Consider the following 23371-nt stretch of genomic DNA (forward strand, 5'->3'; position numbering starts at 1 on the left):
GACAGAGTGAGTGCATGTGTGGCTGAGACTGAGATGCTTAAATCAAAACTCTTCACAGAAAGCATAACAAAAAGTATAATATAATATTCTTGAATTACAATATAGCGTTTGTTTTATGTATAATATTTTGTGATTTGGTGCACAGATTGAGAGGGAAGATCATTATTACAAGTGATCATTGATCATGTGCTCAAGCCATTGTTGACAGCACCTATAGAAGAAGAAACGTTCCTGACGCCAAAGTAACTATGGAGATGTCTTTGCAACTAAACCGCCATCCAATAACAGCTACAATTGGCTACCAGGTAATTACTATGCTGTTTATGTATCAAACTGTTGTTGTCTGATTTACTTTCTTCTGTTTGTTCTTTTTTAATTTTTAATATTTTTTTGCTTGAATTAATATGATGGTGAATATGTCAAATTTATTTATTTATTTATTTTTGTTTCAGTCTTCACCATGCAAGGCAGGTTGGGGTGCTTATTGCATCAATGCTAGTGCAGGTTTATTAGTTACTTTATTTTCTTTTCTTGTTTTGTTATAGGAATTCATTTTTATGCAGACAAGGCAGAAAAATTTATCTGCCACGTACACATATTTACCAGGATCTGACGTCGAATCCTGGTAAATATGTGTATGTGGCAAACAAACTAACAAAGTATTTCTGGCGGCAGAAATACTTTTGCCTTTGTTATATCATAAGATTGCTATTTCAAATTTTTGAATTTTTTGGTTTTTATATTTTGGTAGATTTTTCACGGAGTAGACAACAGAAGAAGGTGTCCCTTGCAAGGCCCAATGGTCCTGGTCCTTCTTCAAAGGGTTTCAACCAAAAATCGCCTATTGGAACAAGCAGCCATAACAGGAATAAAAAGAATGCTAGAGTCAAGAGGGGAGATTCATTAACTCCAATGGTTAGTGAGATTTCAGGTGATGATAATAAACAAACACTTGATGTGAATATTGATGCTGATAAGGAAGAGGCAGTTGAAATTTCCCAGGAGGGAAATTTTGAGGTTGTAGATAGAGCTGATGGAAGTGCTGGGGAGGCAGGTGAATTATCATTGCTAGATGAGGCATTGAGTGTTGTTAAGAGCAATCAAGGTGGGGAAATTAGAAACATTTCTGTAATTGATGAGGATGTTGATGTTCTCAAATTACAGAAAGAGGAAATTTCTTACATTGGGGGTGTTAGGAATGTTATAGATTCAGAGGAAAGGACAATAGACTATGCAGAAGTTGATGAAAACGCTAAAGAAACAAATACTGATGCTGATGGTGAAATAATTGAGGAAGCCATTGAGGAAACAGGCACTGCTTCTGATGATAGAATAAATGAGGAAGCTTCTAAGTTGTTGAAGTTAGAGTTGGAAGCAAATTTGCGCAGGCAGGAAATAGAAAGGATTGCAGAGGAAAACCTTTCACAAGGGACCAAGCTGTTTGTATATCCTCCTGTGGTTAAACCTGATCAAGATGTAGAAGTGTTCCTTAATAAGAACCTTTCAACACTAAGTGATGAACCAGACATTCTAATCACGGGGGCATTTAATGATTGGAGGTGGAAATCTTTTAGCATTAAGTTGATTAAGACACGTCTCAAGGGTGATTGGTGGTTTTGCCATGTGCATGTGCCAAGAGAAGCTTACAAAGTAGACTTTGTGTTCTTCAATGGACAAAATGTCTATGACAATAATGACCAAAAAGACTTCTGCATACATGTTGATGGTGGAATGGATGCATTAGCATTTGAAGATTTCTTGCTTGAGGAGAAACGCAAAGAATTAGAAAAACTTGCTAAGGAGCAAGCTGAAAGGGAAAGACAGGCCGAAGAGCAAAGGAGAATAGAAGCAGACAAAGCTGCAAAGGAAGCGGACAGGTCACAGGCAAGGATGGAGGTTGAAAAAAGGCAAGAAATGCTGCTGCAATTGATGAAAAATGCTTTAATATCCATTGATAATGTTTGGTATATTCAACCTAGTGAATTTAAGGGCAAGGACTTGGTCAGATTATATTATAACAGAAGCTCAGGTCCTCTTGCACATGCTAAGGAAATATGGATTCATGGTGGGCAAAATAATTGGGAGGATGGATTATCAATTGTTGAAAGGCTTGTCAAATCTGTTCTAAAAGACGGTGATTGGTGGTATGCTGATGGTATGCTCTTTGACATATATTTTTCCATATCTTTGGTGTTAATTCATTTCCTTGAAATGAATCTTTGACTGGACTTTAAAAAAAAGTGTATGAATAGACAAAATATATACACTATGATGTGACATGCACAGAGGTGGAGTTTGACATCTCTTCTTTAAATATGATTGGCCTTCTGAAGGAAGACACATGCTATGTGTCATGGTATATGCTGATGCATGATGGTGATGCAACAGGTGAATGAATGGTATGGATTTGTAGATGAGATACTGATACATGATTCTGAAGTACTTTTTTATCCCTAAGAGGAATCAGGATTGAAGTGAACTGATTTTTTAGATCTTCCATGTCCATCATTTAATTTAAACATGAAAAGGTTGCATATTAAAGGGACTGAAATATTTGTGTGTATGTCCATCATTTATTTGAAGTCTTTTATGAGAAGTTTGAATTCTGAACTTTAAAAGTTACACGAGCATTTCTAACTCATTGCTTTGGATTTCTACCGTGTCTGCATTAGCTTGGCTGACATTTCAGAGATAGAGAGATAAATTTCTTAGATGAAGCATTAAATTTTTAATAGAATAGGATTTAGACTCACCTCATTAACTCTTTAAGTAATTCTAGATCAATGACTGTTCCATGGTCAGCAAAAGAACATAGGTTCAGAAGATGGATAAAAACTTGATCTTTTCTTTAGAATTAGTTTGTGAAGTATACAAAACTTCTTTTGATCAATTTTATAATCTATGCAGTTGTTGTACCTGACCAAGCTCTTGTCCTGGATTGGGTCTTTGCTGATGGTCCACCTCAAAACGCAGTTGTGTATGATAACAACCATAATCAAGACTTTCATGCTATCGTCACTATGGCTATACCTGATGAACAGTATTGGGTTGAGGAAGAGCAGTTCATATACAGAAAACTCCAGGAGGAGAGAAAATTAAGAGAGGAAGTCATACGTGCAAAGGTTAGTTCTTGCCTGAGATGACTTTTGAATAGTAACATTGAGGCACTACCGAAGATACTTGTCAAGCATAAAGATAATAAGTCTTGTAATGTAATCTCTCGTATGGCGGATAAGTTCACCTTTTTTAGTTTGATCAAGTAGATAGTTTATATTCTTTTGTTGAGAATGTAGCTCTAGTTTGATCCCCCCATAACTGTTTGCCTAAATGCTACAATGCTCAATGAAGCATTCAATGTTTTGGGAAGAAAACAGATTATAACAGATATTTAAGCTACTAAATACTCATCTTGTTGATTTGGTCCTGTTCTTGTTGCAGGCTGAAAAAACAGCACAAATGAAAGCTGAAATGAAGGAAAGAACTCTGAAAAGACTTTTGCTTTCTCAAAAGCATATCGTCTTCACTGAGCCTCTTGATGTTCAAGCAGGGAGCAAAGTGACAGTATTTTATAACCCCTCCGACACAAATCTGAACGGAAAACCTGAGGTTTGGTTTAGATGTTCATTTAATCATTGGTCTCACCATAACGGTCCACTGCCACCTCAGAGAATGTTGCCTGCAGACAATGGCACTCACGTCAAAGCCTCTGGTGAGTCTTTCCTTTAGTTTACATTTGAAAGATGATTGGACCATAGTATTCCAGCAATTAGAAATATTGAGGATTTTAATGTTTCTTTGGTTGCTCAATTTTGAATTCTTTTTATTAATTATTCTCTGTTTAGATTTTGGTGAAAGGATGTTATTTCTGAAATATGATCAGGTGTCCTCCAAATATATTATGTTACCACTTTTGATGTTATCATCATATATGGTGTGCTATTCTGGTTAGCAGATTACTGGTCTAGTGGTCTTTCTATTGAATGAATTAATGTGCTACCAAATGGTATTCTGTGTGTGGATAATGCTATTTGAACAATGCTAAAGGAGACAAAGAATGAAAACAGGTGTCCAGAGCCATTTGATTACTTGTGGATTTGTGCACCAGAATTTTGGTATGCCACTGTATAGATTTAGAGATAAATCGAATGATGCAGAAATATTGGTGCATGCTGTAGGCTGGCCTTTGATCTGAATGCCGTGTGTTTGTCGTCACAAATGTTATGAAGATAGCTGCAGTGTTTATGATCTGTATCACTTATGGTTGTACTCAGATTCCATGTTCACGGATCTTGTACCATTAGAAGTAGCGTTTCAAGATGGACAATTTTGTTATACTTTTGCATATATGACTGTGTGCAACTTGATAGAAATTGTAATCATTTTGTTCTCTCCAGGAGAAAAGACATTTGGTCCTAAAGAAATTCACTGATTTTGTGTTTCTGCAGTTAAGGTTCCACTGGATGCATATATGATGGACTTTGTATTCTCCGACAGTGAAGAGGGTGGAGTTTTTGATAACAAACTTGGAATGGATTATAACATACCTGTTTTTGGAGGTATTTTAAAGGAACCACCTTTGCATATAATCCATATTTCTGTTGAGATGGCCCCAATTGCAAAGGTAAGCTACCCTATTGCATGTATCTTATCTCAATTTCATCTACATGTATCTAGCCAGACTTTTTTTATTGCCAAGGCTGGCAAATTTTAGGAATTTTCAATGAATTGTTTGTCTTGTGTTGTGTTACGTAATGATATATATTGCCGCAACAGAGGTGTTACACATCAGTTGCAATTTTTGTACTCTTTCAATATACTTCTATGAAAAAGCGGAATTTGAGAATTTGAAAGGCTGGAAAACTAACATATTCATTTTGATGGGGGAAAAGAAAAAGGAAAACTGTCTTTTAAACATTTTAAAATATCGCAACTTCTGCAGGTTTAAGGATATTAGAGTTCAACATTCCCTTTAATATATGGGATTTTAGAACAATTTCTTGAGTGAAAAACATTCTTCTATTCTTCCTGGTCTTTGTTATATTTCTTCCAGGTCAGTCCTTTTTCTCTGCTCATCAGTCTCTACATTTTTCGTAATCTTTGATCTTAGTCATATAGGGAGATCTTGTTAATAATCAATCTTCTTTGATTATAATCTTTTCTCCTTTGCATCTTTGTGGAATAAAGAAGACAGAAGGATTATAAATGATCTCCCTAAGTGGATTCCTTTATTTGTGGATAAAGATAGAATTCTTGAACATCTTGAGAAAAAATTCATTGATCCTCTTTAATTAATGATGAAGATGGGTAGCACTAGGGGAATGTTCCCAGTGCCTTAGATCGGATCTTTTAAGAAGGCATCAATATTAAAGAGGTAGTCTTATCTGCAGTTAATCTTCAATTTTAAGATCTCCATTTTCCATTTTTTCTCTTTTGAACTCAACATTTCTCACACCATTCATTCTGTATGCTGACGTTTCTGTTTTAAGAACGTTCTTGCATTATTATTGTAATCTCTCCATTATTTTCAAAGCTAGGTAGGAAGAAAAAGAAAAACCAAAATTAAACAGTAGCAGATATGACCAGGAAGTTTATTATTTTGTTCTGAGTTTGAGGGACTGCACAGGGGTATTTATTTCAATGGATATGCATAGATTATAAAATTTTTAGAAAATAATTTTAGAGAGAGAATCCTACTATATAAATATATTTAAATATAGGAAATCACGTAGCATCCTGATGTAGCTAGGCTGCTTCTGAAGGATAATTCCGTTATCTATTGTTATTGCAATGTTTTTTTGTTCACAGAAAGATTGTTACTAGTTACTATGTTATGCAGAGAATATCTGTTAGTTATTTTAACATATTTTCCCGTTTCTCATGTTATTCATTTTTTGCAGGTTGGAGGCCTTGGTGATGTTGTTACTAGTCTATCCCGGGCTGTTCAGGAATTAAATCACAACGTGGACATCATTCTTCCAAAGTATGATTATTTGAACCTTAGCAATGTAAGCTTTTTTTTCCTTGTTGCTTTGGTGCTTGTTAATTATCAAGATACAAGAGGTATTGATTGTAATCCTTGTGTCAACTACACGAAGGAGATTTCATTTATATATTAAACCAAATAAGAGATACAAAGACATATACACAATGTGTGACCTCTATGACACTATTTACAACAACACTCCCCCTCAAGCTGGAGCATATAGATCGTATGCACCAAGCTTGTTACATATCTGATCTATCCTACGTCCTCTCAAAGACTTAGTGAATACATCGGCTAATTGATCATTTGAGTTGACAAAACGAGTGACTATATCTCCTAAGAGAACCTTTTCTCCAATTAAATGACAGTCTATCTCAATGTGCTTAGTCCTTTCATGAAACACTGAATTTCAAGCAATATGCAAAGCAGTTTGATTATCACAAATGAGAGATGCTGGGCCAGTGTCTCCAAACTTGAGTTCTGATAGGGCCCAACTTAATAAAGCCCAATACTGATGTATCACAGCCTAATGAGCATGCTAAGTCAGCTTGTTTGTTAGGAGAGTTTGTTACTGTAAAGAACCTTGGGATACACTACCCCAAAAGCTAGCTCAAAGGGTGGGAGTGCCCAAGGCCTCATACAATCAATGTGGGACTATATATCTCAACACGCCCCCTCACATGAGAGCCCATTGGACTTGAAGAGTGGATGATGCAACAGGCCCAACCTACCTGTGCTGAGAAATTCCACAAGAGAAAGTGGAGGGCGGCGAGGTTTGAACCCGGGACACAAGGCTCTGATACCAAGTAAAGAACCAATTCAATCCAAAATCTTAAGCTAATGGGTAAGGCTACATTAATGGTTTTATATATCTCAACACGCCCCCTCACACGAAAGCCCACTGGGCTTGAAGGGTGGACAATGCACAGGCCCACCTACCTGTGCGAAGAAAGAAATTCCACTACAAAGAAAGTGGGGGACAGTGAGGTTCGAACCCGGTACACCGAGGCTCTAATACCATGTAAAGAACCAATTCAACCCAAAAGCTTAAGCTAATGGGTAAGGCTACATTAATGGTTTTATATATCTCAACACGCCCTCTCATACGAAAGCCCACTGCGGTTGAAGGATGGACAATGCACCAGAGTCTCGCCGCCCCCCACTTTCTCTTGTGGCGTTTCATAGCACAGGTAGGCTGGGCCTGTTGCATTGTCCACTCTTCAAGCCCAATGGACTCTCATGTGAGGGGGCGTGTTGAGATATATAGTCCCACATTGGTTGTATGTGCAACTAATGTGAAGTTTATAAGGTCTTGGGCACTCCCACCATTTGAGCTAGCTTTTGGGGTGGTGTATCCCAAGGTTCTTTACATGGTATCAGAGCTTGAGTGATTATAAGGTGATACCATGTAAAGAATCTTGGGATACACCACCCCAAAAGCTAGCTCAAAGGGTGGGAGTGCCCAAGGCCTGATACAATCAATGTGAGACTGTATATCTCAACAGTTACACATGATGAGACATTAGATGATAAAAAGGGACGTGAAGAAGGAATGGGTACCGTGGAGGTCATGAGAATTGCTTATGCAAAGTGGGAGATCTCAGGGCATCTCGAAAGCCCCTGAACCATTTACATTCTGTTAACTTTTCTTTTTTTCTTTCTGCACAATCTGAGCTATAGAAGCACTATAGTATGTATTCAGATTTGTTTCAAGCGTAACTTTCTTGATTTTACTGGTTTGAGCTTAATATAGAGGAATTATTCAGAAAATCCCATTGTTTACGTTTGCATTCCTATCAAGTTCCTTCAGTAGTTGTTTTAACCAGATGAGTTCATAGGTGGCTGTGGCTATGGAGCGATATTCTGCTTCAGCACTTGATCTAGCAACTACATTTTGTTTCTTACTTCAAAATGACAGACTTTTTAGTGAGGGAAATAATACACCAGATCCGACGCCAAGTGTCCTCCCCGAGCTCTGATCCTGCAAAATGACAGACTTTTTAGTGAGGGAAATAATACAGTTAAGGGATCGAGTCAAGCGACTAATGGAAATAAGGTTGAAAGGAGAATTAGGAACATAAAACACATTGTTAAAGGGAATAGAAGGAAAAAGGAGAACAGTGCCAATCCCTTGGGGACTGAACCAGTGACCCATTAGCCATAGTGATACTGGGCAGGGGACCAGACGTAGAGAGAGAGGTGAATAAAAACTTATTACCAGAAATATGGTCAGATGCACCAGAATCGATAATCCATGAACCAAGAGAGGGCGAGTGAGAAAAACCAGTAAAGGAATTACCCGTGTGTGCACCAGAGGCAGTGGTACCAGGAGGACGCTGCTCCTCATACCATTGCAAGACGTCAGTGAGAATAGACGGAGGTGGTTGTGGTGCAGCAATCAAAGCAGAGTCCGAGACAGGAGCAACACTCTGAGCAAAATTAGCGGAGCGAGGAGGGCGACCATAAAGATCCCAACAACGATCAATAGTATGGCCCGGGTTGTTGCAATGAGTGCAGAGAGGGCATCCTTTAGGGGGTTTGCGTCCACGTGCATAACCCTTGGAGACAAGGGCAAAAGGGTCAATTGAAGAGGGAGAAGATAATGCAGGCTCCATAGCAGACTTAGGTGAAATTAGAAGCAACGTAGACCAAACAGAGTCCAGGGATGGAACAGTAATAGAGCCCAAGATCTGATCCCAGTTGACAGAGTATTCCAACGGCAAGCCATATGAGCATGAAGAATGTGCTGCGTTGCTCAAGTTCATTAGCAAGGTCTGCAACATGAGGCAAAAGTTCATTGAAATCATGAAGGAGACCCTGAACTTTTCCCAAATAGGCAGACATAGAGACATCAAAGTGTTGAGCAGCAATAAAAGTTATCAAATTTTGACAAACACCATAGAGTCGCTGAGTGTCATTGGTATAAAGTGACTTGTCCTGACGCCAAACAGACTCACAAGTGACGTGAGCACGGAAGATCTGCTTCAATGACGGGTGGATGGTAGACTTGATGATGCTACATAACTGAGCATCAACCTTTTTCCATCGAGGGCGTACATCTACCGAAATGGACTCAGCCTTAGTAATGAGATTGTCAGCATAATCCTGTCCATCTAGCCAAAGTTGGAGATCAGAAGCCCAAGAGTCATAATTGGAGCCATCCAACTTGTCGACGTGCAACGAAACATTAACGTAGTTAGTGAAAACAGGCGTGTCATTCTTTTGAGAACCCTTGGATGCATCGTGGAGTGACGAATCAGCCATAGGTCACCTGAAACAAAGATGAACAATAACGGAAAGCAAAGAAACACGCGTGAACAGTAACTAACAAGGGAAAAGACGTTGTGGGAAGCCGTAACGAAGTCAAAACCACAAAGTGAGGACAAATCCAGGTGCGCAAGGAGAAGACGAGATGAACCGTGGTGGTCCGACGTCAAGCCGGAGTTGCACGTGTAACATCCCGGGCGCTGACGAGGGCGGGGAGTGATCGCCGGTGCGCAAGGGCACAGACAAGGAGCGGCTCCTGGCAGGCTTCTAGGGACGGGGGTACATGAATGAATCGAATCAACACCCGAAAGAGAGGGATTCCAGAGACTGTGTTGGTATGGGACGATACAGTTGGGAATGACTTATAAGAATTAATTGGTACTACCTATACTAACAAGATGCATCTACTTTTCGGTAGCCCGGATCGGAAGAACTCCACAGTTAAGCGTGCTTGACTTGGAGCAATTCAGGGATGGGTGACCTCCTGGGAAGTTTTCCCGGGAAGTGTGCGAGTGAGGACAAAGCACGCTGAAAAGTCTCGTGTTAGTGTGTGGGGACAGTCGTTGATCCTTGCAAGTTGCCAGGCGTTACAAGTGGTATCAGAGCAGGGCCTCTCATCCAGTACGGTGTGGTTCGAGGACGAACCAGGGGGAAGCTGGTGGGCATGTAACATCCCGGGCGCTGACGAGGGCGGGGAGTGATCGCCGGTGCGCAAGGGCACGGACAAGGAGCGGCTCCTGGCAGGCTTCTAGGGAGGGGGGTACATGAATGAATCGAATCAACACCCGAAAGAGAGGGATTCCAGAGACTGTGCTGGTATGGGACGGTACAGTTGGGAATGGCTTATAAGAATTAATTGGTACTACCTATACTAACAAGATGCATCTACTTTTCGGTAGCCCGGATCGGAAGAACCTCACAGTTAAGCGTGCTTGACTTGGAGCAATTCAGGGATGGGTGTCCTCCTGGGAAGTTTTCCCGGGAAGTGTGCGAGTGAGGACAAAGCACGCTGAAAAGTCTCGTGTTAGTGTGTGGAGACAGTCGTTGATCCTTGCAAGTTGCCAGGCGTTACAAGATGTAATGTCCCACATCGGTTGGAGATGGGAACGAAGCATGCCTTATAAGGGTGTGGATACCTCTTCTAGTGTGAGACCTTTTGTGGGGTGTCCCAAGAAACAAAACCGTGAGCTCGACGGTGCTTGTGCGCGGGGCAAAACGGACAATATCATGCTACAGGGTTTGGGGCACGCGCCTCCACGCACCGCTGCAAGAAAACGGACAGCAGTGGCTGTCTCACGCGCGTGGAAGAGAATCTGGAGGTGGGTCCTGGACAGAGAGGATTGCCTCGTCGTGGCGATCAGAATCGTGGGTGGTTCGCTGGAAAAGTCGTCGGAGACTGCAGTCAACGGCGGTCAACGGTGGTTCCTGACAGCGACACTGATCCGATAGGTCCTTAGACGATATATGGAAGCCGAAAACTGACAGATATGACTGTTTCCGGAAAAAAAAAAAAATTACTCAGCGGATAGTGGTCCACCGGAAAGACGCGGATTAGGATTCCTCTTGTTAGGCTCTAGATACCATGTTAATTATCAAGATACAAGAGGTATTGATTGTAATCCTTGTGTCAACTACACGGAGGAGATTTCATTTATATATTAAACCAAATAAGAGATACAAAGACATATACACAATGTGGGACCTCTATGACACTATTTACAACAAGAGTGCTTATATTACATCTTGAACTCTGCATGGGATATTTAATGTCTGTTACTTAATTCATCAGTTTTCTGCCCTTTCCCTATTGAATACAGAATGATGTTGTAATTATTATAGAGAGTGATGTAGTCTGAGTTTTGATATGAAACTGATTGATAATCAATGGGGGGAATTTCTAGTATTGTTTGATGGTTGCATGGAAATGAATGATTTGTTGAGCACATTTCTTAACTTTTGGCTGTTGAGCATCTGCATCAGTGACTCTCTTGAAAGATATAAAAGGCTATTGTTGAGCACGTACATTAACATTTTGTTTGAAAATTCGTATATTGTATTCATGTTGTTTTGTTATTCTTAGCTACAAAATATATGGCTGCTGATACAGGTACAGGACTTTCAAAATTACAAAAACTATTTCTGGGGTGGGACTGAAATAAAAGTATGGCATGGAAAGGTTGAAGGCCTCTCTGTCTACTTTTTGGAGCCTCAAAATGGGTAAATGCTCTGACATGTCAATTAAGCGCTTCTTAGGTCTAAGCTTCATATTTTATTCTGGAAAAATACCTTTTTCACATCAACTTTCTAGGTTAAAGCAATATCTATGTTGAGATAACATGCAAAATTTTATGGTTACTGTAGTAATATCATTGAACTTAAAGTCTTCTAATAAAATTGCTTGATGGCAATCTTATAGGCCTGGGGATTCTTTTGGACACCATTTGCTAAGTGTAAATTGTTCCTCTGGCACGTTCATTGCCTGTGGTGGGGTTGAGGTACTAGCATTTTAGGAAAAGAGTAGGAATGGTGGTGGTCAGGCACGTGTAAGCAACTTGCTGGCTAGGCTTTTAATGTATTTAAGAAGCATTAGGTCACTTAGTACCAAACATTGTGGTTGTCTGCAGCAGTTATATCCCACATCCAGAAGTGTATCTTTTTTAATCTTTTGTGCTCTTTTTTTATTTCCTTTATTGGGTAGCTGCATTTGTACTCTTTATGAACATTGCCATTAAGCTGACTTGGAAAAACTTCAAATGCTTCATAAATTTAACTATGCTTTAGAAATCAATATTCTTTCCTACAGATTCTTTCAGGTTGGCTGCATATATGGTCGTGGGAATGATGCAGAGAGATTTGGATTTTTTTGTCATGCAGCTCTTGAATTTCTACTCCAAAATGGATTTCATCCTGTAAGACATACCATTTGGCTAGTGATTAAGCGTTTATTTTAATTTATTTTTGATAAAAAGTTTATATTTTTTTTTTTTAATTTCATAACTTTCAAGAAACATTTCCTTTCCTGATGTAAGAGTGGAACATAAATTGTCTATTCTTTGGATGCAACTTAACATTCTCTTTCATCCCACTAGACCCAAAAACATTATATGCATGCAATTTTTCATTTAAGACTAGTCAGAAATTAGAACAGGGGTGAGGAAATTTTGTCACTTTTTTTTAGGGTGAGAGCAATCATTTTACTTAGTTTTATCCTTATATATTTGCAAAGAAAATATTTTCTAGATTCGAACTTGTGACTTTTCAATCACACAAGAACAGTGATACCATTTATCCAGGCTAGACATACCATTAATATAAATTTGCATGCGGCCTCAGGTTTAACAATGTATATTATCACATGCTTTTGGGGGAAAAAAAATGTTTGGAGTTTAATTAGTTTTCTCCAAGGATGTATTGTAATTGGCTCTTACCAATGCGCAGGATATCATCCATTGCCATGATTGGTCGAGTGCTCCGGTTGCATGGCTATTTAAAGACAAATATGCACATTATGGTCTTAGTAAAGCACAAGTTGTCTTCACAATTCATAACCTTGAATTTGGAGCCCAGTTTATTGGAAAAGCCTTGACATACTCAGACAAGGCTACAACGGTAAAGTGCTGGTTATGACCTAAATTCGTCAATTTCCCTTACTTTCACATAATATTTTATTGTTTTAGTTATAAAAGTGTTGAACCCTTTGCATAACAGGAGCTTCATAGCACCAGACTGCCTTTTTTATTTTTAGCATATATATTATTGGGTAGATTTCATGGAGAGAAAGTTGTATGTTGTTGCAGCCAAAATTCTTTAGTGATTGTTGTTGTAAATAATATTGATTTAGTTATTATTTAGTTTTTATTTAGTCATTTATTGTTGTATTGGGCCAAGCCCTTTGTTGTATTGGGCCAAACTCATTAGGTTAAAAGTAGGTCAAATATTCTCTATAAATAGAGAACTCTTTGTACAGATTATTTACAATTCTATAATATATTAGAATACCCTTTTTCAAGTTGGTATCAGAGCTCTCGATCTGAGGGCTTTGCTTCCGCACATATTATCTTCTTTTTTAACAAAACCCTAATTTCTTTGCCTCTTGCTGCCATTAGCCGCCACCGAAAAATTTTTCCGGGGACCTTTTGGACCAAGGGGACCATTGTTGACCTTATTTTTCCTCCGATCTATCATTCTACGCAGTGTTCCTCCGCCACAAACGACCGAAACACCTCCGATCGCCTCCAATCAGATCTGTCTTCACCGTTTGGACCACTTTTCGGCGACTTTTCAACCGCGACCACCCACAGACAGGTGCGCGCTCACCGGACGACCACACCAGAAAAATCTCAACCGGCGAAGCCCATCCACGCGCTCTCACGCGCCGCCCCTTTCCCGGCGAGTGAATCCCACGCGCAGCTCCTTTCTCCGGCGCGTGGAGGCGCGTGCAGCCGTGTTTTTGGACCGGACCACCACCATTCTTCTCGTCTTCTTGTCTTCTGTCTGGATCTGTAATTATTTTTCTGATCAGAGGTCATTTGATATTCTGTTTGGTTGATTTTATCGCTGGTTGTTAACTTTTTTTGTTAAAGAATGGCCGAGCATGATAGTTCTTCGATCTTATCTGGTAAGAGCACACGTTCTATATCTCTTCTTGCTTCTTGCACTGATTTTAAAACCTCATGGATTTTGGATTCTGGTGCAACTGATCATATGGCTTGTCGTACTGAGTTGTTTTGTTCTTATCATCCTACTGTTGGTAGTCATACTATATCCGTAGCTGATGGATCCCATAAATCAGTTATTGGTTCTGGTAACATTCAAATTCAACCTTCCTTGTTTCTTAAAAATGTTCTTTATGTTCCTCAGCTTTCTACTAATCTTATCTCCACTCAAAAACTTACAACTGATTTGAATTGTTCTATCACATTTTTTCCTTCTCATTGTCTTATTCAGGATCTTACCACGAAGAAGACAATTGGAGTTGCTAATGAACAGGATGGGTTGTATCATCTCCTTCCAGACCATGCTAGCAAAAATCAGTTATTAATGACACGTCATCCTTCTACTGCACAGTCTATGATTTGGCTCCATCACAAGCGTCTCGGGCATCCACCATTTAGTCTTTTGAAGTCTATGTTCCCCTCTCTGTTTCTCAATAAGTCGGTTGAGACCTTTCATTGTGATGTTTGTGAATTTGCAAAACACCATCGAGTGTCATTTCCTTCTAGCACTATTAAAAGCAGGGAACCTTTTTCTCTTATCCATTCTGATGTTTGGGGCCCTTCTAAAGTGCACAGTGTTTCAGGTGCTAGGTGGTTTGTTTCTTTTATTGACGATTGTACTCGGATAACATGGATATACTTGATGAAAGACAAGTCTGAAGTACCAGAGATATTTATTCGGTTTCATCACATGGTTGAGACTCAGTTTGGTAAGGGTATTAAAAGACTCAGATCTGATAATGGTACTGAGTACGTCAATCAACGCCTGTCACAATTCATTTCAGACAGAGGTATAATTCATGAGCTCACATGTGTTGATACCCCTCAACAAAACGGGGTTGCTGAAAGGAAAATCGTCACCTTCTTGAAGTTGCTAGAGCACTACTTTTTCAGACATCTGTTCCTAGTTCTTATTGGGGAGAAGCAGTATTAGCTGCAACTTTTTTGATCAACCGTTTACCTTCACGGGTCCTTAACAATATCAGTCCTATTCATTCCATGACTTCCTTCTATCCTTCTGTTCCCATATTGCAGAGCCTTCCACCAAGAGTGTTTGGATGTGTTGCCTTTGTCCATGTTCATAAACAACATCGGAGTAAGTTGGATCCTAGGGCTCTTAAGTGTGTCTTCCTTGGTTATAACCCTTATAAAAAAGGGTACAAGTGTTATCATCCACTAAGTCGGAAATTTTTTGTTTCTATGGATGTCACCTTTCAAGAATCTGAATCTTATTTCCTGGGTCCTCATCGTCAGGGGAAGACTCGTCCCCTTCCTTCTTTGAGTCTGGATCAATCTTCTCTCTTCCTAGTGTGTCTGCTCCTGGTGTGTCAGAACCTTCAAATACACCTGAGATACAACCCATACTGTCTGACCAGCAACCTCAATCGTCTGAACCACTGGTAAGTCCTGAATCTCCTATTTCTTCTGAGTCTCCTGAATCTCCTGTTTCTGATTCTAATATTATTTCCTCTCATGATTTGTCTATTTCTTCTGATATCTCTAATGACTTACCCATTGCTTCTACTTCTGATGACTTACCTATTGCTCTTAGAAAAGGAAAAAGATCTTGTCACAAGAAAACTTGTTCCTCCTGTCCCTCTTGTACTCAATACCCTATCTCCCACTTTGTTTCCTCTGCTAATCTTTCTGTGCAGCACAAAAGCTTTGTTTCAGCACTAGATTCTATTGCAATCCCAAAATCAGTACATGAAGCCTTGAAAGATAGGAATTGGGCTCAAGCCATGCAAGAGGAGATGAATGCTTTGGAGAAAAATAAAACATGGGAGGTTATTGATAGACCCAACGGAAAGAAAGCAGTAGGGTGCAGATGGGTTTATGCCCTGAAATATAATTCTGATGGCAATCTTGAGAGATATAAGGCTCGATTAGTGGCCAAAGGTTACACTCAAACCTATGGCATTGATTATGAAGAAACCTTTGCTCCAGTTGCAAAGATGAATACAGTGAGAATCTTGTTATCCCTTGCTGCCCATTACAATTGGGATATAAATCAATTTGATGTGAAAAATGCTTTCGTCAATGGTGAGTTAGAAGAAGAAGTCTACATGGAAATCCCGCCTGGTTTTGATTCTGTGAAGGGGGAAAATAAAGTATGTAGATTAAAAAAGGCCTTGTATGGATTGAAGCAGTCACCTCGTGCTTGGTTTGGAAGATTTACTAAGGTTATGATGACCTTAGGATACAGACAGAGCCAAGGAGATCACACTCTTTTCTTCAAGCACTCCCAAAATGGGAAGCTTACTGTGCTCCTTGTATATGTTGATGATATTATTATCACAGGTGATGATTTTGTGGAGAGACAGATTCTGCAAACACGGCTTGCCTCTGAGTTTGAAATCAAAGACCTTGGGAAACTGAGATATTTCCTAGGGATAGAAGTAGCTCATTCAAGCAAAGGAATTTTTATCAGCCAGAGGAAATATGTTCTTGATCTTCTCAAAGAAGCAGGAAAGCTCGGGTGTAAACCCTCTAATACTCCTATTGAGCAGAATCACAAGATGGGCTATGAAGAAGAGAGTCCTCCAGTTGATAAAGGACAATATCAACGACTAGTTGGGAAATTGATATATCTGGCCCATACTAGACCAGACCTAGCTTATGCTGTTAGTGTTGTCAGTCAGTTTATGCACGATCCAAAAGAAAAACACATGCAGGCAGTAGAGAGAATTCTTCAGTATCTTAAAGGTACTCCTGGTAAAGGATTGTTATTCCGACGTGATGGCAATCTATCTTTAGAAGTCTACACAGATGCTGATTATGCTGGATCCGTGACTGACCGTCGTTCTACCACTGGTTATTGCATGTTTCTTTGCGGTAACTTGGTGACATGGAGAAGTAAGAAACAAGATGTGGTTGCCAGATCAAGTGCAGAAGCTGAATTTCGAGCTATGGCTCAAGGCATTTGTGAGTTACTGTGGCTGAAAATTGTTCTTGATGATCTCAAAATAAAATGTGAGGGACATATGAAGCTGCTATGTGATAATAAGTCCGCTATTTGTATAGCTCATAATCCAGTTCAACATGATCGGACTAAACATATTGAGGTTGACCGCCATTTCATCAAAGAGAAACTTGATAGCGGGTTGATTACCACTCCATACATTCCCACTGGGCGTCAATTAGCTGATCTATTAACAAAGGGGCTTCCTTCAGACAGATTTCAAGAACTTACTAGCAAGCTGGGAATGATAAATATCTATTCCTCAGCTTGAGGGGGAGTGTTGTAAATAATATTGATTTAGTTATTATTTAGTTTTTATTTAGTCATTTATTGTTGTATTGGGCCAAGCCCTTTGTTGTATTGGGCCAAACTCATTAGGTTAAAAGTAGGTCAAATATTCTCTATAAATAGAGAACCCTTTGTACAGATTATTTACAATTCTATAATATATTAGAATACCCTTTTTCAAGTATTGTGCACTTAAAGTTATAGCATTTCTTGTCAAAAATTTGATTGGACCTCTCACTCGTCATCTGTATGTTTAAAATCTATTTCCCACAAATATTTCCCCTTCATAATATAATTCTATAAGATTGGAACATCAGATACTATTTTGGAGGTTAAACCGAATCATTAATTTGAAATGAAGGAGAAGCTGATTGTGATTTTTGCATCTTTATCATATTCTGATTTTCTATTATTGAATAAGCATTTTGGTCATACATCTTTGGCAGGTCTCCCCCACTTATTCAAGGGAGGTTGCTGGGAATCCTGTAGTTGCTCCTCATCTTAGCAAGTTCCATGGTATAATAAATGGAATTGACCCAGATATATGGGACCCATATAATGATAACTTCCTTCCTGTAAGTAGACATATACACAGATCTTTCTTTGTCTTTTATAACATATCTACAGTGGCATATAGGTTTCAAAGTTAAGTCCCAACATTATGATTTGTGACTGCTTGATTACCTATGTCTATTTACTAAAGTTAGACAATTCAAGTGGGAACAGTGCTGAAGCGGTTTTTATCTTCACTTTTTACTTCCATTGGAAAAGACACTGTAATGACTGGCTCCCTCCTATATCAGTTCTCTTATCGATGCCCCTAAAAAAATGCAATCGATTAGAGTGAAGAAACTTGCAACATCTTATTCTGTAACTTTGTGAATGTTTGGGATGGATCATCAATATGAAGAAAATTGTCCCACAGTGCACAACAGCACACATTGTCCCATCTGAGTTTAACAGAGAGAAAATTTTAACTAGAACTTCTTAAATGCAAATGGACTGATAGATTTATGTATGAAGTGGAGTTCAGTAAAGACTCCAATGAGTCAGTAGCATTACTCTAATCCCTATAGCTGTAACTGTGCTTATCACATGCAAGTTATTTTAATTTAGTTTCTACTAATTCAATTATGACTTCAATATCACATTATTCCAGGTATCATACACATCAGAAAACGTTGTTGAAGGAAAAAGAGCTTCCAAGGAAGCCTTGCAACAAATGCTATGTTTAAAAAAAGCTGATCTTCCTTTAGTAGGAGTTATTACTAGATTGACTCATCAGAAAGGGATCCATCTCATCAAACATGCCATACGGCGCGCCCTAGAACGTGGTGGACAGGTCTTCCTCAATTTCTATTATAGATCAAAATGTGCACCAGCAGCAATGCCATAGTTTTCTGCATAATAGTGGATTGTTCCTTAGTATATGAACACTGGTAGAGCAAATTATACTGGTAGAACAAATTATAAACATTTTAACTATTATTTTTTGGTATAATTATAAAAATCATTCTTGTGGCCATGATACTTCATAGTTTAAGCTTTTAGGCCAAGTGGTTATTTTACAACTGATTTCGGTATTAAATCTTCTTTTACTAAGTTGTTTTGCGCTTAATCCTCATTGTCCTTGTGTTAGAGATAAGCAGACAGATTTTGGCATCCACTTAACAGTTTCAGATTTTAAGTCAAGTGGTTTAGTGGAAATAATTTTACAGGATGCATGATATGATATCTTCAAATAGTACGACATTTGAATTTGTTATTAGATTTTCTTGTTCAATTTAGAACTTGTTTTCAAATGTTGCACTAAAGTATCCTTGTCTTGACTCTGAAAAGATTTGAATGCAGGTTGTATTACTTGGTTCCGCTCCAGATCCTCGTATCCAAAATGATTTTGTGAATTTGGCCAATGAATTGCATTCCTCTTATAGTGATCACGCTAGACTTTGTCTAGCATACGATGAGCCTCTTTCACACTTGGTAACTTACGGAAACTAAAAAATCTTTGGTCAACAAGGTACAACTCAATGGGGCGATACTGACTCCTTTACATTTTTTGTTCTAGATATATGCTGGTGCTGATTTCATTCTAGTTCCTTCAATATTTGAGCCATGTGGACTCACTCAACTCATAGCAATGAGATACGGTTCAATACCTGTTGTTCGAAAAACTGGAGGTTTGTACATGCTTTATTTTTAGTCAACAATAAAATTCATTTAATTGGTCTTGTTGACATGCAGACCCTGAATAATGCGTTGACTATGTACATTTCTATGTGGAATGTTTTTTTGTCTTTTTAGATTATTGTGTTCATTCAACTCAATTTTGGTTCAGTTGACATTCATCTTGATATAATTTTGCAGGACTTTACGACACGGTATTTGACGTTGATCATGATAGGGATAGAGCACAAGCACAAGGTCTTGAGCCAAATGGATTTAGTTTTGATGGAGCTGATGCTGGAGGTGTTGATTATGCTCTTGATAGGTGAGTTATGTGCTATATGATGAGCAGGCAGTTATATCTAAACATGAAAAAACCCAATTTGCCCACAGCACAACTCCAATAATATGTACCCGTCGGCATATATATTTAGAAGTTAAACCATATTTAGTAATGATCTATGATGAATTTCAATATCTCTAAGCTTGGCTAGTAGCCTAAAAGTCCTTTCAAAAATATATTTATGTCAAGGATCAAGCCCAATTTGTGACCATACCAATGCTAGTAGCATACGTAATAAATTAATTATCCCAAAACTTTAAGCATCTGGGTGAAAATAAGTGAGGTTTTATATTATATCTCTAATATACTTGTCACACAAGAGTTCTTTGAGCTTGAAATAGAGATAATATATAGGCCAATCTACCTTGTGCTAAAATTCTTTCTTTTATTAGAAGAATAGAGGCAGCAAAGATTCAATTAAAAATCTTGATCACAAAGGCTCTAATAGTATATCAGCATGAACTAACTATTCCAATAACAATAACTTTTAAAACTTTTAAGGTGAAGACAAGTAAGTAATATTGTATTACAACTATAACCATGTCTTCTTTATCTGTCACTGTATAAGATTGATGTTTACTAGAAAAAGGAGTTTCTTTTGCTTGATATTATAATTTGTTAAAAAGCTTTTGCAGTGTCCCAGCATTGTATATTTGAAATACACGATCCTTGAAAACAAATTAACGTCGTATGCTGAATTTCTTTCATTGGAACTTTTATGCGGAAAGAAGGGTTGAAAGTGGCTATGGAATGCAAACAAAGGTGGTCACAGTTAGCAAAGGATTTGATCCATACCCCACAAGGGCATGAATTCAAATCCTGCTGGTCAATATGAGGATTTTGTTGGTGAGTAATATATAATTCTTCCCGAAAATCCTCAAAGAGATTGAAGGATCTTCCCCGACCCTATTAGGAACCGGTGTATTTTAGCTTTCAAAAAAAAAAAAAAGTGGCTAGGAATGGACAGAGGAAACCAGAAGCATTATGCATTTTTGCATCTTTTGACGTTGACCTGTTTATTATCTTGTTGCTTTGCTCACATTGTTACCACATAGTTGCACACAAACATGGCCATCTGTGTTTCCAAAGTACTAAAATGTTTCTTATTGCAAAATTAATTTTGTGGACTCTTGCTTTCAGGGCAATATCATCGTGGTATGACAGCCGTGATTGGTTTAACGCTTTATGCAAGACGGTGATGGAGCAAGACTGGTCTTGGAACCGTCCTGCTCTTGATTATTTGGAACTTTACCATGCAGCACACAAGTCAGCTTGAGATTTCAATGGACAGGATGTGAAATGCAAATTAATATTTATCCCCTTTGTACAGCTTTTGTCTCAAGCTTTAGTCCAAGAGTAATTAGTTGCATATAGTGAAACCTTATGAAAGATAGTTAACTGCAAGGTGGCATCAGTTTGTACAGACGAGCCTCATACGGTTCATTCTTTTGTTGGCACGCAATGATATAGGTAAGTTATAGAATATTTTTAGTATATGCTACGAAATCATGTTTTTACAAAGCTGAACTTGTGAAATGCATTGCAGAATAATAGATCAATATGTGCAACTTGTTTTTTGTGCATTACAGAATTGAAAATTAGGAGTAGAAAGCCATTTTTTTTGTAACTTTTTTATTTATTTATTTTGTTTGCAGTGTAGAATCGAAAAAGTTTATTGGAAATTTTGTTATGAGCTTAAATATGACTTTAATCATCTTCGACCAAGGTGATAAAAATATGAGAGTGGATTTATTTATTGAATATGAAGTCGTTGAATATAATTTGCAAATTGTCACAACGTTAATTGATAAAGTGCAATGTGTCATTTTAAGGTGTAATTGGATCCGAAGTGCTATTAATGAGCGATAGAGGTTTTGTGCCGCTTGGGTGTCCTGCCCGACGTTAGATTCATCAACAAATATCACCAGAAGTAAACGTTCAACAAAATATGATAAAATCGTGAAAAAATTTTAGGCACTCCAAATATTCTTTTTTCTTTTTTCTTTTAAGAATTGCTTACCGTCATACTTAACCTTTGTTGGTGTTAAATTACTAACGTTTTCCCCCCAAGCAATTCATGTCCGACATTTAACCAGACGGACAGGGATAACAGTGGTCTAAGTGTAATATTGATCATATATATGAAACAAGTGAATAAAAAAAAGTTAAAAGTTAAAACAACGGTAAATATAGGAACAAGTATCATGTGGAAGTATATATGATAAATAACATTGCTTTCTTTATGAAGTGTTTGGTAGAGGAGAATTTTTTGTTATCAAAAAAATACAATTATTAGGAATATTGTAGGAAAGTGAGTTTGATAGGGAAGTGAAAAAAAAGTTATTTGATAGGCCGAAATATTACCGGGAAAATTAGTTTTAGTTTTCTAAATCTATGTTTGGTTAAAGATAAAATATTGATGAGAAAATAAAATTAAATTACCACAACAACCCTTAATTAAATAAGTGTAATTTTAGGCTGAATAGTTTTCATTGACTTTAGAACAAGAAACTTCTCTTCTTCGTATCTCTCTCTGTTCAAAACCCTTGAGTTATCACTCTTGTTGTTTTTTATTTCTTTTTATTTTTGTGTGTTGTGACCGGTAAGTTTAATGAGATGAATGTGTCTAATTGAATTTTTTTTTTTATGTATTGTCCTACACAATTTATGTAATTGCATAACCCTCCACCGCAGGCTTTGCAAATGTGCTAGCGTCTCAGTATCAGTTGAATGATCAACTCTCGGTTCACCGGTTTTGTCTTTCTATCCCCTTTGAGCTTACATTGTTGAGAGATGACAGCATGAAATGCATATTTTGAAAGAAATACATATTTCTTAGAGAGGATTTGTGACTAATAAATGGCGAGCCACACCAGCTCGATGGATTTTTTGTGAACAAAAATAGTACACAAAGGTTATTTTGGTCTCGTTGCTTCTCGTCCTTTTCGAATTTCTCCAGTCATAATCAAATACCACCTTGTAGGTGGTAATATTCTACAGTGTTTTTTCACACAAAAATCAAACAATAGATAAATGATTTTCCTACTTAAATTTATTAAAATCTCATACCAAACATAGACATGTAAAAATATCATTTTCATTTACCTAGGTATCTTCAACAAAAACTTCTATCAAACACACCCTTAGTTTTTTATGCGGTGAGATAAGGGAAACACACTCGAAAGCGTCGCATTACACCCAAACACCCACTCATTTCATCTCTAAATTACATTTATATATTAGGAAAAAAAAATTCTTTTAAATGATGTAGCGTTATGTTATTTTAATTAAAATAATTGTGTTTTATTTAATATTTAGTAAAAAAATTATCAATAACCTCTAATTATCTGTTAGAGAATAATATAAATAATTAAAAAAGTCATTACTCAATACCTTAAGGTTTTGCGTTGAATTGATTCTTTATATGGTATCACCTTCACCTTTCGAGTGGAATTAAAATAAGCACAAGGTAAACAAAAAACAAAAAAAATTGAGTTTATGTAATATTCACACTTCAAACTCAAATGACTCTTGTTTGAAGGGATATGTTAAAGAAGAGTATGTGAGGTCCATATTTTTCTTTTCTTTTCTCTTTACCTAACTTAATATGGACCCATATATTTTTATATGTGTTTAAAATATAAAAT

General features: G+C 37.8%; 1 protein-coding gene across 5 annotated transcripts; it reads left to right on the forward strand.

The window, feature by feature from the left end:
• On the forward strand, positions 1 to 21346 carry LOC133284006 (starch synthase 3, chloroplastic/amyloplastic-like). 5 transcript variants are annotated; one of them, XM_061480946.1, is made up of 17 exons: positions 1 to 73; positions 146 to 305; positions 453 to 504; positions 752 to 2155; positions 2908 to 3122; positions 3439 to 3709; positions 4446 to 4621; positions 5898 to 6005; positions 11358 to 11467; positions 12054 to 12159; positions 12689 to 12859; positions 17662 to 17790; positions 18375 to 18557; positions 19067 to 19198; positions 19284 to 19395; positions 19583 to 19706; positions 20865 to 21346. In XM_061480946.1, the coding sequence occupies exons 2-17, from the start codon at positions 249 to 251 to the stop codon at positions 20998 to 21000; spliced, it is 3486 nt and encodes a 1161-aa protein (XP_061336930.1). In that variant the 5' UTR covers positions 1 to 73; positions 146 to 248; the 3' UTR covers positions 21001 to 21346. The 5 variants fall into 5 exon arrangements, with proteins under 5 accessions (XP_061336930.1, XP_061336931.1, XP_061336932.1 ...); XM_061480947.1 differs by adding an exon at positions 20453 to 20570 and having other exon boundaries at positions 50 to 305; positions 20865 to 21001; XM_061480948.1 differs by adding an exon at positions 20456 to 20570 and having other exon boundaries at positions 50 to 305; positions 20865 to 21001.
• Positions 21347 to 23371: the final 2025 nt, after the last annotated feature.

The sequence above is a fragment of the Gastrolobium bilobum genome, unplaced genomic scaffold (genome assembly GCF_033153095.1).
Source record: "Gastrolobium bilobum isolate Gb01-03AN ecotype WA unplaced genomic scaffold, APGP_CSIRO_Gbil_v1 utg7102, whole genome shotgun sequence".
In the NCBI taxonomy this organism is placed as follows: Eukaryota; Viridiplantae; Streptophyta; class Magnoliopsida; order Fabales; family Fabaceae; genus Gastrolobium; species Gastrolobium bilobum.

Excerpts from the sequence above, each read along its gene's own strand:
- LOC133284006 (XM_061480946.1), top strand. The coding sequence starts at position 249 with ATGGAGATGTCTTTGCAACTAAACCGCCATCCAATAACAGCTACAATT. Across the intron at positions 306-452 it reads CAGCTACAATTGGCTACCAG|TCTTCACCATGCAAGGCAGG; the intron begins GTAATTACTATG and ends TTTTTGTTTCAG. Across the intron at positions 12,160-12,688 it reads TCCAAAATGGATTTCATCCT|GATATCATCCATTGCCATGA; the intron begins GTAAGACATACC and ends ACCAATGCGCAG.